The sequence below is a fragment of the Mirounga leonina genome, unplaced genomic scaffold (genome assembly GCF_011800145.1).
Source record: "Mirounga leonina isolate KUSES-001 unplaced genomic scaffold, KU_Mleo_1.0 Mir_418, whole genome shotgun sequence".
NCBI classification, from domain to species: Eukaryota; Metazoa; Chordata; class Mammalia; order Carnivora; family Phocidae; genus Mirounga; species Mirounga leonina.
This window is the reverse complement of record NW_023270739.1, coordinates 6,689,208-6,703,520: the sequence shown is the minus strand read 5'-3', so window position 1 is coordinate 6,703,520 and position 14,313 is coordinate 6,689,208. Positions and strand designations below refer to the sequence as shown.

General features: G+C 52.6%; 1 protein-coding gene across 1 annotated transcript; it reads left to right on the top strand.

Annotated features, from left to right (window-relative positions):
* The first annotated feature begins 1,975 nt into the window (after positions 1-1,975).
* KDELR3 (KDEL endoplasmic reticulum protein retention receptor 3) lies at positions 1,976-13,724 on the top strand. Its single transcript, XM_034987513.1, has 5 exons — positions 1,976-2,218; positions 6,499-6,599; positions 10,682-10,840; positions 11,541-11,793; positions 12,800-13,724. Exons 1-5 carry the CDS (start codon positions 2,128-2,130, stop codon positions 12,838-12,840), a joined length of 645 nt encoding a protein of 214 aa, XP_034843404.1. The 5' UTR covers positions 1,976-2,127; the 3' UTR covers positions 12,841-13,724.
* The last annotated feature ends 589 nt before the right edge of the window (positions 13,725-14,313 follow it).

Genomic DNA, 14,313 nt, shown 5'->3' with positions numbered 1-14,313 from the left:
GGGAGGAGGTGGGTGCTGAGGAGATGCCAGCCGGTAGGGCCCAGAACCGTAGCCACACCTGAGGGGTTTAAATAGCCACCGCCTTCTCTGGGTGATGCTGGAAGAGAGGCATCTGAGCAGGACTGGCCCGGGGGAGGGGTGGGGGAACAGAGCAGCCCATTCAGAATCTGTCACAGCCCCGAAATGAGTGCCTGGCTCCTCCTCCCAGAGAAACTTGGCCCATGCACCTCACCTCCCTGGACCTCCGTCGCTGTCACCTACAAAGTGAGGACTTAAAGCCTACTGCGGAGGGGGCCTGTCGAGGCTGAATGGAGAGAACTCACTTACGTGCCTGACCCATGCATGGCACCCAGTCAGTGCTCAATACCTGATGGCTGTTGTCATCCCAACCTCCCTGCCAGGGCAGGAGTCCCCACTGCAGCATCTTTGACAAATGGGCACCCACCCCCTGCTCACAAACCTCTGGTGACAGAGAGTTCATCATCTCCCATGATGACCCACAGTGTAATTATTAATTTATTTGCATAAACCCTGGGGGTGCCTGGCTGGCTCAGTCAGAAGAGCATGCAACTCTTAATCTTGGGGTCATGAGTTCGAGCCCACTTTAAAATAAAATCTTAAAAAAAACCCACACTAATTGCATAAACCCTGGAGTCAGACAGTGTGTTGGAATCTAGGCTCCACTACTTAAGAGTCTGTGTGACTTAACCTCTCGGCGCCTCAGTTTCCCCAGTGTAAAATGGGAATAATAGCAGTAGTATCGTTTAGATCAGTGCCTCTCAAACTTCCATGTGCCCATGAATCAGCCGGCGATCCTCTTTAACCGCAGATTCAGAGTCAGTGGGTCTGAGGTGGGGCTCGAGATTCTGCCTCCCCAGCCCGTGATGCAGATGCTGCTGGCCCTTGGACCACGTTGAGAATCTCAGAGGACTGCCTTGCCCTGGGAGTCATGGTGAGGGAGCCATGGAAGGGTGATGAGTCGGAGAGTGACAGATTCCATCATAGCAAAGCCTCTCTGGCTGTGGTGGGGATGGAGGTGGGAGGAGGCCAGTGTTTAGGGAGAGATGAAGGGCCTGGGTGGGACAAGGGCCTACTGGGGTCAAAAGGAGGGTGGTAATAAAGGCCCTTAGCTTATGCGGTCCGCTCTTACAGATGCAGAGACCAAGGCCCAGAGAGGGTGGGTGGACCTGCTTAGGCCACACAGCACTGGGAGGACTCCTGCCCGCTGGTGGTCCTTCGCCCTTCCCCCTTCCTCCCACCTTGGTGGCCAACAGCCCACGGCCCTCTGGAGTCTCCTGGCCTGTGTTCCTGTTGATCATCTTGTCATACCAAGAAGAGGAAAACACTAGGGGGGCCCTGGATCTCCCTGACAGACATCTTTCGTACAGTAACCCATTCTACAGATGAATCGACTGAGGCCAAGACAGAAGGCGCACAGCGGGGAGGCTGGACCTGAGGTCAGCCTGACTCCAAACTTGAGGGCCATGACTTACCCCCTTCACCTCCTACTGGTCAGGGCAGAACAAGGTGGCTCTCCCAGGGGACAGGTGAGAGGGCCAGGTATCCGGCCCCAAGGAAGGAGGAGTTGAACCCCAGATTGATGGTGACAGGGGCAATGGGTGACATTTACGGGGTACTTCCAGCCCCCGAGGCTTCTGCCAAGCGCTAGCCCGCGGAACCCCACTCCACCCTGGCGTCCGCCTTGTTCACCGGGTCCAGATGAGCGGACTGAGGCGGCGGGACTGGGCGCGGCAGCTGGCCCGAGGTGGCGTGCGGGAGGCCCCGGGGGCTGCGGGGGGGGGCGGTGGCAGAGGCCGCGGCCCGAGCCCCCCCCCCGCCCGGCTCGCCCGGCCGCCCCGCCCCCGGCCCGAGGCGCTGGGCCGGGCGGGAGGCGGGATCTCGGGCGGCGGCGCTTCCTGGCTCTCCCGGCTCGGCGGGCGGCCCGGCCACGTCACCGCCCGGCCCCGAGTGCGCTGGCGGAGCGGCGGCGGGCGGGGAGCGCGGGGCTCGGAGCGCGGGCAGCGGCGCGCGGGACCCAGAGCCGGGCCGGGGACGTGGCAGCCGCCTCGCCCGCCGCAAAGTTTCCCGGGAGTTGGCGGCGCGCGGTGCCGGGCCGTCGGGGGCACCATGAACGTGTTCCGGATCCTCGGCGACCTGAGCCACCTCCTGGCCATGATCTTGCTCCTGGGGAAGATCTGGAGGTCCAAGTGCTGCTCGGGTGAGGGTCGCCCCGGGCGGCGGGGGGGGGGGGGTGCCGGGGGCGGGCCGGGGCCAGCCGATGCCGCCTGCCTGCAGGGTGAGGACTCCGGCTTGGCGGTGCTTGAAACTCTTTTTGCACAGCTCAGCTTCCAAAGAAACTTTCAAGCTGTACTTGGTCAAAGAGCGGGCCCGTGGAGATGAGGGACGGAGGGTGGGCTTGTGCCTCCACTCACCCCCGCGCCGTCCCTGCCTCGGCACCGCCACGGCTCGTGGGAAGAGGACAGAGATAAGGAGGAGGCGACATCCTCTTGCTCCTGCCAGTCCCTCCCTTCGCTCCGCAGCAGGCGAGGCCTCCGGCCGCGGTGGGATCGAGGGGATCGGGGGGTTGGGCGGGGGAGGGGGGGGGAGTTATGCACACAGGAAGTAGCCTGCAATTCCCGGGGCCTTCTCTTTCCTTCCCCCACCGCTCTCCCCTGCCCCCTCCAGACTGCCCCTCGGGCTGGGCCCTCTTCCCTCCCCCGCCTGCGAGCGCACAGGCGGCCGTGATGTGGCAGGAGGGACACCAGGCCCGGCCCCGGTGAGCCCGGAGCTGCCCCGGAGCCGAAGCCCAGGGATGGCAGGAGAGGTCCCAGCAGTGTGGAAGCCCTGCTGGGCGTTTGGAGAAGTTTCACAGCGGGACGGGTGGTAGCCAAAGAGACTCAGTGCATTAAGAGGCTGCTCAAGCCTCCTGCAGCCATCTTTGTCCGCGGGTGTCCCGGAGGCACCCACCCTGGGCTAGGCACGGGGCTGAGGGGATACAGAGATGAGTGCAGGCTGGGCAGGGGGCCAAGGAGGCAGAGAGCAGACCCCTGAAGGCTTCATGGAGGCAGCAGCTCTGTGCTGGGTCCCGGAGGCCGGGCAGAGTGTCGCCCAGGAAGGGTGTGCTGTGTGGAGGACACTGGGGGTACAAAAGCCCGCAGGTCGCAGAGGGCAGGGAATGTCCCAGGGACAGCGAGCAGCCCGATTTGGGGGTGGTCCGTAAGGGAGATGAGTGGCAGGGGGGCTGGGGGTCCAAATGTGAAGGGGCCTTGTGTTTCAGGCTAGGGCGTCGGGACTGGGGAGTGATGGAAGTTTGGAGAACAGGGGAGGGGGCCCCGGAAGGGACCTGAAGCAGGTCACTCTGAAAGCTGTGTGGACCCACCGAGAGAGGGGGCAGAGAGCAGCGGGGGCGGGGGGCGTTGGTAAGGGGTGTGGGGGGGTGCTCGGGTGAGAGGCCTTGCAGAGGGAGTGGTTCTGGACCTGCAGGCCATTCCAGTTTTCGGTCTCTGGAGAGATAGGCACTCACAGCCCCTCAGATTCCCACTCGGGGAAGTGAGGCAGGAGCCCCCGGAGGGGCTCCCAGCTCCGGTGAGGGGAGGGATCTAGCTCGGACGTGTCCCTGCTCTTCCGCGGAGGGCCCTGAGCGGGATGAGCAACCATGACCAGGAGGGGGCGCTGTTCCCCAACCCACTCTACCAGCACGGCCCTAGGCCCGCCGGACATAACTGGGAAAGCAGGGACAGAGCCCCCGGCCTGGGGGAGCGGACTTTCTAGCAGTGGGAAACTGCCAACAAGCAACAGTCGGAGCAACCAAGTAAATGATAGGTTTGTTAGACGTGCTAAGTGCTGTGGAAAAAGGAAAAGGGCAGCTGGGTGCTGGATCCTGTGTGTGTGTGGAGGGGGGTTGGCATAGGCCTGGTTGGGATCTGAAGAGGTGAGGTGCCTGGATGCCAGCCCTGTCCACCCGGAGATGCGGAGCCTGGTGAGACCCTCCCTGACCACTCCTTGCCCTCCCCCCGCCCCCCGCAAAGGTAGGACACTGGGGCTTAGTTCTCACTCAGCCACTGACTCACCGTGTGACCTCGAACCTCAGTTTCCCCATCTGTGAAATGGAGGGAGGGCTGTAGTGGGTCCCATATGTGCTCAGTGGACCCCTGAGGGACTCTGGCTGGGTACTGGCTCATGTTCTCTTCTGTGTCCTGGGTCTCTGTGCATGGCTTGCTCTGGTGGAAACTTTTCACTGCTTTCAAGAGTGTGAAAACTTTTGTGCTCAAGATTGCCAGAGCTCCCAAGCACTAAGGAAAATGTGAGCAAAGCCCAGGAACCTAGCAGGCTGAGGATGCAGAGAAGGGAGGGCTTGGGGAAGGCTGTGGGGGGGGGGTAGCAAATTGTCCCCTACCAGAGTCCCCTCCTGGGCCCTCCTAAATGGTGCTGAGGACCTCTCTGTGAGGCCTCTGGGAGATGGGGGAGCAGTAGGTGTAGCCCAGAGCTGGCCTCCTGGACTCCACGCCCCATGCCTGGGGTGGGCTCCCTCGCCCACAGCCAGCCTCACTGCTGCAAGTCCAAGTCCCAGACCCCCAAGGGGCACTCACGTTCTCGCCAAGTCCTCTTTAGGCTTCCGGTCAGTCCTGTCCCACCTCTGTGAGGCCGCTCCTTTCACAATGAGGAGTGTGAGGCTCAGGCCTGCCATACTACTAGGAGGCTGGCACGGCCACCCAGCACCCTCCAGAATGTTAGGGGCTTCAGTGGTATTCAACCTCAGTCTTTACAATTGTCCCCCTCCCCAAAATATCCAGCACCAGAGGAGTAGATATGGCACCGTTTAGGTGAATAAAGGAACCAGACCCTTAATCAAGTAATGTCACTTCTCGGTGCCAAAGTCCCCAGTCGATCCATTACCAATAGGCCATCGGTTGGTAAGTGGAATGGAGGGGGGTGAGCTGGCAGCAGGGAAGGACTTGGGGAGACCAGTGAGACCTCTGAGGTAGGGCGCCGGGCGGGCAAGGGGCATGGAAGTGGATGTAGTGGAGCTGGGGGGGACACGGGGGAGGGACTCAAGGATGGCTCTTGGTTTCGTGGCTTGAGGGGATGGTGGTGGCATTCTCAAAGGAGGGGAGACAGGAGGAGGGGCTTGAGGGGATGGTGAGTTTGGTCAGGCTGGCCTATATAGGTCAGAACTCGGAGGAGCGTCTAGAGCTGGGGCATCCCTGGCATGTGAGATGAGATGGCACGGGGACAGGGAGAAGCCGGGGTAGCCCTCCAACAATTAGGGAGCCAGGACAGGAGCGGCCAGGGGCAGTGAGCCAGCAGTGTGGATGGTCGCAGAAGCCAGGGGAAGGATGAGGTTCTGAACAGACACTCCTCAGCTGGCTCTGGGGAGGTTGGGTGAGTGAGGACAGAGTTGGCCTTTGGATCAGAAACGCAGGTATCGCTGATGGGAATGGTTTGCTGAGGTGTCCAGACTGGTGTGGGCTTGTCTGTCGAGCAAGAGGAACAGAACGGGAGGTAGGACAGGGCTCGCCTTGCCCTGGACCCACCTCCATGACATAGCAAAAGTGGCCACGGGGGGATTCAGGAGCATTTAGATTCCTGGATTGGCTTGTGGGACACAAAAGGGGTGTGAGTGGGAAAATGGGAGAAATCTGAATAAAGCCTGGAGTTTGGTCAGCAGCGCTGTGTCAGTGGGAATGTCTTAGTTTTGGTAAATGTCCTGTGATTAGGCAAGATGTCACCGTTGGGGGAAGCTGGGTGAAGGGTGTATGGGACCGCTCTGTACTATCTTTACAGTTCTTCTGCCAATCTAAAATTAATTCAAAATAAAAAGTTAAAAAAGAGAGACCAAAGCAGGTGAGGTGGTAGCATGAAAAGTATGACCCCAGTTTTGTCAACTTGATGTGGCCACGTGTGTGCCAGCAAAGATCTGGGAGGACGCACACCGAGTCTTGGGGATTTGGGTGACCGCTGCTTTTTTATTTATAGCTATGTATTCTTTTTTTTTACGAAGGGTAAAAATAGTTATAACTTTTATAACTAAACAAAACGTATTTTTAATTTTTAAAATTTGGAAAATAAAACTGAATGCTCCTCTGGCCCTGCTTTTTCCTCCACCCGCTCTGGTCCCCCTGGTGAATTGACACTTTGTAAAGTCCATGACTTGCTCTCCAGAAGACAGAGCTTTGGGGACCGCCAGTGGAAGTCGGGATGGAGCGAAGAGACGCCTCCACCCCCCGCCACAGCTTACCAGAGCCGGGAACTGAACCCGGGCAGGCCCATGCCGGGGCCCTGGGAGCTCGGTGTTTGTGCTCATGAGAGGAACTCAAGTGATCCAGCAGGAAGGGCTGTTTCCTGACCCTCAGCGAGGGACCGTGTGGGGACAGGGTGTTGTCACTAAGTGGGATTGGACACCCTGTGGGCCTTTTCGGCTCAGGCTCTGGGCTTCTGGAGTGTTGGTGGGCCTAGGAGTCTGTGTTCTCATTGTCTCTCATCCTCCTTTGGCCACAGGCATCTCTGGGAAGAGCCAGATCCTTTTCGCTCTCGTCTTCACCACCAGGTACCTGGACCTGTTCACCAACTTCATCTCCATCTACAACACAGTCATGAAGGTGAGGGGGTGGGTGGCCATAGTGGCGGGGGCTGCTGAGCCCGACAGACCCAGATAGTATGCTTGCAAACTCAGGCGGTGGAGGCAGGCAGACCTGGGTGTGTTGTTAGCCACTGTGGGACCTGGGCTCAGGCAAGGCCTCGGGCCTCTGTGTACCTCCCTTTCCCCATCTGCAAAATGAGGATAATAATAGTACTCACCTCAGAGGGCTTGTGGTGGGAATTAAGTGAGGTAATACATGCAAATACATAATAGCCATCATATATATATATTTTAAGATTTATTTATTTTGAGAGAGAGAGACAGAGTGCGTGTGGGGGAGAACAGAGGGAGGGGCAGAGGGAGAGAATCTCAAGCAGACTCCCCGCTGAGTGCAGAGCCCAAGGTAGGGCTCGGGCTCCATCTCAGTCTCACGGCCCTGAGATCATGACTGAGCTGAAACCAAGAGTTAGACGCTTAACCGACTGAGCCACCCAGGTGCCCAATAGCCATCATATATTAAACAGTCGGCAAAGGTCAGCTATTATAATGGTTAAAAAATAAGCAAAAAAATCAAACATGAACTCTGAGCTTTCAGAGAGATTATCCATCTGACATCCATTTGACAACTATTTATTGAGCACCTACTATGAGCCAGGAACTTGAAGAAGACATAAGAGGCTCCTATTCTTTTTTTTTTTTTTTTAAAGATTTTATTTATTTATTTGACAGAGAGAGAGAGACAGCGAGAGAGGGAACACAAGCAGGGGGAGTGGGAGAGGGAGAAGCAGGCTTCCCGCTGCCGAGCAGGGAGCCCGATGCGGGGCTCAATCCCAGGACCCTGGGATCACAACCTGAGCCAAAGGCAGACGCTTAACACCCAGGCGCCCCAAGAGGCTCCTATTCTCGTGGAAACTATATTCTAAATGGGGAGACAAATAATAAAACAAGCAAGAAAATCTTTGGCTAGGGATGAGCCTATGCAAATCATTAAAATAGGGTGATGACGTTTCCTTTAATTAAAAAAAGTTTGTTTGTTTGTTTAAAGTAGTCTGGGCATGGAGCCTGGGGTTTGTTTTTGTTTTGTTTTGGTTTTTTTTATTTGAGAGAGAATGAGATAGAGAGCATGAGAGGGGGGAGGGTCAGAGGGAGAAGCAGACTCCCCGCCAAGCAGGGAGCCCGATGCGGCGGGACTCCAGGATCATGACCTGAGCCGAAGGCAGCCGCTCAACCAACTGAGCCACCCAGGCGTCCCGGAGCCTGGGGTTTGAACTCCCGACCCTGAGATCAAGACCTGAACTGAAAAGTCAGATGCTTAACCAACTAAGCCACCCAGGCGCCCCATAAAAAAAAAATCTTAAAAACTGGGTGATGTGATAGAGAACGAATGGGAAGCTGTTTAGGGAGTATGACCAGGAAGGGCCTCTCTGAAGAGGTGACATAAATGTCAAGGTCTGTGTGACACAAGGAACCAGCCCTGGGCTGATCAGCGGAGAGCATTCCCAGCAGAAGGAATAGCTGGTGCAAAGACCACCAGGACGGAAACAAGCTTGCTGTATTCACAGGACAGGTGGGAGCTCAGCAGGCCAGGGCTGCCCGATGGAGGTGGGGCTGCCATCAGAAGGCTGGGGGGGGCGGATGGCGCAGGTCCACAGTTTGGACTTCGTTTTGTGATAGGAAGCTGTTGCTCTGAAGCACGGCCCTGTTTTGTAGGAGAAACTGAGCATCTCTTGGTTCCACTCTGATGTCTTAGGCTCTGGGCCATAACCATTAGAGGTTATGTTGGGGTGAGGCATTTTCTGAGCTTTTAATCAGCCATCATAGCTTTTTTTTTTTTTTTTTTAAAGCTCTACACCCAACGTGGGGCTTGAACTCACGACCCCAAGATCAAGAGTCACATGCTCCATTGACGGAGGCAGCCAGGCGCCCCTCAGCCATCCGAACTCTTTAAGGCAACATGGGTTAGTGAAAGGACCACAGGTTTCAGAGTCAGTGAAGTGGAATGTTACTGCTTGGATGCTGGTAACAGAGACTTAAAATAAAAGTTATTTTAGGGGCACCTGGGTGGCTCAGTCGGTTAAGTGTCCAGCTCTTGGTTTCGGCTCTGGTCATGATCTCAGGGGTGAGATCGAGCCCCGTGTTGGGCTCCGTGCTCAGCTCAGAGTCTGCTTGATTCTCTCTCCCTCTGTCTCTGCCCCTCCCGCTCGTGCTCTCTCTTTAAAATAAAGAAATATTTTTAAAAAATAGTTAGTTTAATAAGATAAAGGTTCATTTTTACCTTACTCATAACATGGAATCTGGAGGTGGGCTGTCCAGGGCTGCGATGGCAACTCCTTTTAACTTTCTGCTCCATCATTTTAGTGTGACCAGGACTCACAGATGTGTGCCCCGTGCAGTTGCTCAGAAGGGCCCCACGCTTGGTTTAATGCTTTGCTATTGCCATCTTGAAATTCAGTTCTTTAAGAGGCCCTGCAAATTATACAGAGTCCAGATGTGACATCTACCCTCAAGGTTGCCTCAGGCTCACAAAATGGATGCTAGAACTCCTTACCATCACATCACATTCTGGGCAGGAAGGAGGAAGAAGGGGAGAGAGCCATAGCGTGTCTGCCAGCTGGCTAAGCCCTTTGGTAAAGAGCCTTTTCCAAACTGTACCCAGTGACTTTCACCTGCACATTACTGACCATCCTTATCTGCGGAGGAGGTTGGGAAGTGTAGTTTTTAAGTTGGGCACATCATCTAATAGTTCCGTTTTTAAGGAAGAAAGGCTATGTGAGGGGAATTCTACCTATGTTGCAGGACTATTGTGAAGACTATATGAGAAAATATATGTAAAGTGCCTAGCACCCAGAAGATACTTAACCAAGGCAGGTTCTCTTTCCCCTGCATATCAGAGATGTGCCTTTCGGAATCCAGGGATCTTGTTGGAATGGGTGATGTTATCTGTGGGGTGTTGAACTGTGTGAACTTCAGTCTGAGGTCCTAAAATCATGGTCTTTACTTAAAGTCAACACAGAAATAGCAAACACCACCTACTTAGTTCATTCCTCTGCCCAAGGGTCTGACTTGGATAGCCCTGGGAGGGACTGCAGACCTAGCGCTTGGCATGGCTGAATGAGTTGTAGGAACCTCAGGCCAGTTTCTACATTTGTGAAGTGAGGAAGTGATCACCACTTCATTGATTCATTCATTCATTCTGACATGTTTTGTGCCGGGCCCTGAGTTAGGGGCTGGGGATTTGGAGGTGGACATGAAGTCAGGACCCTCTTACAGAAATCCCCTCCCACAGGGGAAAGAGACTGGTACACAGACATATTTACAGAACATGTGATCATGGGGGGCAGTGAATGGGTTCCCATGGAGCTATGGTGACGAAAGTGTATTTGCCTCATTCTGGTGAGAAACTAATCTGAGTTTTGAAGTACAAATAGGAGTTCTCTAGGCCAGTGAGTTCCTGGACCGGCAGCATCAGCATCACATAGGAACTTGCTAGAAATGCAGATCTTCAAGTCTACTTAGACCTACTGAGTCAGCAGTAACTCTGGGGGCGGGGGAGAAAAGCGGCCATTTATGTGATTCTGATGCACACACAAATTTGAGAACCTCTGGCAAACCATAAAACCATCACATGCTGGAGGGCAGCTACTGTGATTAGAAAAAGAGAGCTTTTCTGAAGGAGCAAGGATCGGCTGATTCAAAGGGTGTCAGTCCTGGTGCAAGAATGCTCACAAGTCACTGAGGCAGATCCAGGAATTCGAGTTAAGAGCCCTGGGATTCCAGCCACTGCTAAATTCCCGGACAGAGACCAACTCTGGTCTTCTCCCTAACGCTCTGCAGTAAGGAAAGGCCTGGGCACCTTTGAGTGTTCCTAGTTGGTGCCATCTGTCCTCATTAGAAGCATGGAGTTACTCAACAAAAGGGTCATTAGCTTCAGAATCTAGGCCAATGACTCAAGAGAAATTGCACACGCATTTCACTTTGTCCACCTTGGGGCAGTGCTCTAGCCCCTTATTTGGTAAGTCCCAACTGAGGGTAGCTTGGAAGCCCAGCAAGTAGGTTGGAAAATGACTTCATTGATTCCCATGTGTTTCTTTCCCTTGTTAGGTGGTTTTTCTCCTCTCTGCCTATGTCACAGTGTACATGATCTATGGGAAATTTCGGAAGACCTTTGACAGTGAGAATGACACATTCCGCCTGGAGTTTCTTCTGGTCCCCGTCATTGGTCTCTCCTTCCTTGAGAACTACAGTTTTACTCCCCTGGAGGTAAGAGAAGGGACCCAAATAGTCCTTATGTTAACAAAGCAGGCATCACAGCACCGCTTACGGCTGAGACCTTCTGTCCCCCAGGTGGCTGGTTACTAAAGCGCAGTCCAGGCTGTGATTGCAGCGCAGGAGGTCTGGGCTGCGGCCCAAGAATCTGGGGGCCCGCAAACGTAGCAGCAAGTTCTGATGCTCGCGTTCAAGGACTGCATTTTGAGAAACTGTGGCTTTAATTAAGAGGAGTTTAGACAATAAAGTTCCCCAACAATTAAAAATTATGTTCTAGGGGCGGCTGGGTGGCTCAGTTGGTTAAGCGACTGCCTTCGGCTCAGGTCATGATCCTGGAGTCCCTGGATCGAGTCCCGCATCGGGCTCCCTGCTCGGCGGGCAGTCTGCTTCTCCCTCTGACCCTCCCCCCTCTCATGTGCTCTCTCTCATTCTCTCTCTCTCAAATAAATAAAATCTTAAAAAAAAAAAAAAATTATGTTCTCAAGAAATGTTCATGTGATGTTAAAAAAAGCACTTTGCTTCAATCTTTTAGAAATATCTTGTATTTACAGAGGGGTGGAATGATACTGATTATTTCAGAAACTTTTTTTTTTTGCTGCACTAGATTATTCCAGTAATTACGTCCTTTTAAAGAGATGGGCCCCCCTTCATGGTCTTGATCCGCCTCTTCTAGCCACTTACCTCTTTGGTTCAGGTCCTCTGGACTTTCTCCATCTACCTGGAATCAGTGGCCATCCTGCCCCAGCTCTTCATGATCAGTAAAACTGGAGAGGCGGAGACCATTACTACTCACTACCTGTTCTTTCTTGGGCTGTACCGGGCACTCTACCTGGCTAACTGGATCAGGCGGTATCAGACTGAGAACTTCTATGACCAAATTGCAGTGGTGTCTGGAGTAGTACAAACCATCTTCTACTGTGACTTCTTCTACTTGTATGTGACCAAAGGTAGGTACCAGACAGAGCAGGGGTGCTCTGGAGGGTTGCACAAGGAGTTACCCATTCAACAGGACGGGATCTGGAAGTGAATGTATAGATACAAGTCTCTGCCCCTCCTGGTGCTTTTACTTCAGTTGATGGAAGATGAACAAATATTTTCAGGAAACAAGTACCATGAAGAAATACAGACCAGTTAGATACTGCATGTACTAGTGCGAACACTGTGTAGAGAGAACTATGGGAGGACATTTGACAGAACACTTGGTTAGAAAAATATAGGAGTGGGGCGCCTGGGTGGCTCAGTTGGTTAAGCGACTGCCTTCAGCTCAGGTCATGATCCTGGAGTCCCTGGATCGGGTCCCGCATCGGGCTCCCTGCTTGGCAGGGAGTCTGCTTCGTCCTCTGACCCTATCCCCTCTCGTGTTCTCTCTCATTCTCTAATAAAAATCTTAAAAAAAAAAATATATATATATATAGGAGAAAGATTCCACAGAATAGCTTATGTAGGAGCCCTGAGAATGGAACCAGGTTGGTGTGTCAAAGGACGAAAAGGCTAGTGTGGTCAGTCTATAAAGTTGGAGAGCTCAGAGTCAAGCAAGATCGGGGTTACGGGTCTGCATTCCACCGATTGCTAAGTGCAGCCACTGGAAGGCTCAAGAAGCAGCCCAGCAGCTGCCCTGTAGAGTAAAAGGCAGCCAAGTAGGGAGACTAGGGATGGGGCAGTTGTGGTTGTTCACAAGGTCGCCTGTGTGTGCAGAGGTCACCTGTTTGGGGCAGATCTCAAAGGCACTGGACAGACGTGAAACAGAAAGGGAGGCCAAGTTTATGGCCTAAGGGAAAGTGGGATCAGTAACCAAGATGGGGAGGTGGTGTAGGAGTCTACAGTTAACCTGGGATGAAGTTTCCCCCTTGGCTTTAACAAACACCTATTATGAACTGGGAATTAGAGAAACTGCAGTTTGTAAGGGAGTCTTTTCATGGGATAAATTCTAATTTCATCTCCATCTTCTTCTAGTCCTGAAAGGAAAGAAGTTAAGTCTTCCAATGCCAATTTGAGGGCCCCAGAGATGGTTCTACACCCTAACAAGAACACTGAACAAAGTATTTGAAATGTTCTCCTGGACCACTTCTACAGGACTCGGACCAAATGTTACAATTAAAATGAGAAAAACGCTTAGTGTGGATTTCAGCAAAGCACTGATCATTCTACGTAGAAGACGTTCTCACCGATCTGTCCCTTAAATTATAGCAATAAAAAACCTAGGCCAATTACACAAGCACGGGGCCTCACGTCAACTGGAGCATCAAGGAATCATAGCTTAACCCATGTACTATTGCTCCCAAGGTCCTAGCGTGAGCCTCATGCTAAGGAACAGTCAATCCCATCTGGAAAGAGGTCTGTGTATAAGGCAAATGTCCCCAAAGATCAGACTTCAAGTACTAGAAGCATGGTATTTAATTTTCACTTTCAAGTTTAGGGAGTGATACAGAGGTGACCTAGTATTACAGGAGTGAAGTGTTACTTCAACTTCTGTCTTCAAGCCACAAGCGAAAGCCAAATTTATCAGCTTTGGTTAGACTGAAGTAGTTTCCTTCCTCACCTTTAAAACAGATTTGGGTCTTCCTATGGCTCACAGCAGCTCCACACAGTACTTTAATCCCAGTAACCTAAGTGGGTACCGCCACCATGACGACCATTTACCAATGAGGAAACAAATAACCAAGCCTTTACCTACTAGGTGCCTGGCCTTGTTGCTTTGTGACTCCAATTTTTCCATTAAGACCAATCAATCCCACCTCCCTTTCACATTTTTAGGTGCTAGGATGATTACTCAATCAAACACCCCAAAATGTGGTCTTGAAGCAAATAAAAATTGTTAAGAAAACTACCAGTGGACTATAATCAGAGAATTTTCAAGCAATAAAAAGTTCACACCTTATTGTCAAGTGTTTTATTTATACCTACAAAAGAAAACAAGATGGTATCAAAAGGACAATTTACAAACTAAGAATAGTAACATAGCTCTTAGCATCCTGTGCCTGCTGAACATCACACATCTACAAATCTTTCAAGTCTTAACGCAACAGGAATGTGTTCAGAGACCAGCAAGAACGTGAATAGAGCACTGATCCCAAGCAAAAGCCACCAACCTTTTAGATGAGAAAAGTCCACACAATGGATTGTTAGGAATTGGGGAGAAGCAGCCCCACAGCTTAATATTGAAATCCCTTCCCTAAATGAGTTTCAACCATGACTGCGATAACAACTAGCATCACATGAGGACTCTTCTGCTCATGTCCTGAAGCAAAGGCAGAACCTGAATTATGAGTGACAGAGAAGCAGAAGAGTTACTCTAAAGCTATAAAGGAAAAACTCTGCTAAATTTCAATTGTGCTCAGACCACAATTGCTTTTGAGATTTGGAATATGCTGTTATTTTGACTTACGACATCATCCCTGGTGGAAAAAGGGAAGCAAGCAGCTGACCAAGTAACGCTTGCCCAGAGACCCTTCCCACAAAGGGATGCT

Excerpts from the sequence above, each read along its gene's own strand:
- KDELR3 (XM_034987513.1), top strand. The coding sequence starts at position 2,128 with ATGAACGTGTTCCGGATCCTCGGCGACCTGAGCCACCTCCTGGCCATG. Across the intron at positions 6,600-10,681 it reads TCTACAACACAGTCATGAAG|GTGGTTTTTCTCCTCTCTGC; the intron begins GTGAGGGGGTGG and ends TTCCCTTGTTAG. Across the intron at positions 11,794-12,799 it reads CTACTTGTATGTGACCAAAG|TCCTGAAAGGAAAGAAGTTA; the intron begins GTAGGTACCAGA and ends ATCTTCTTCTAG.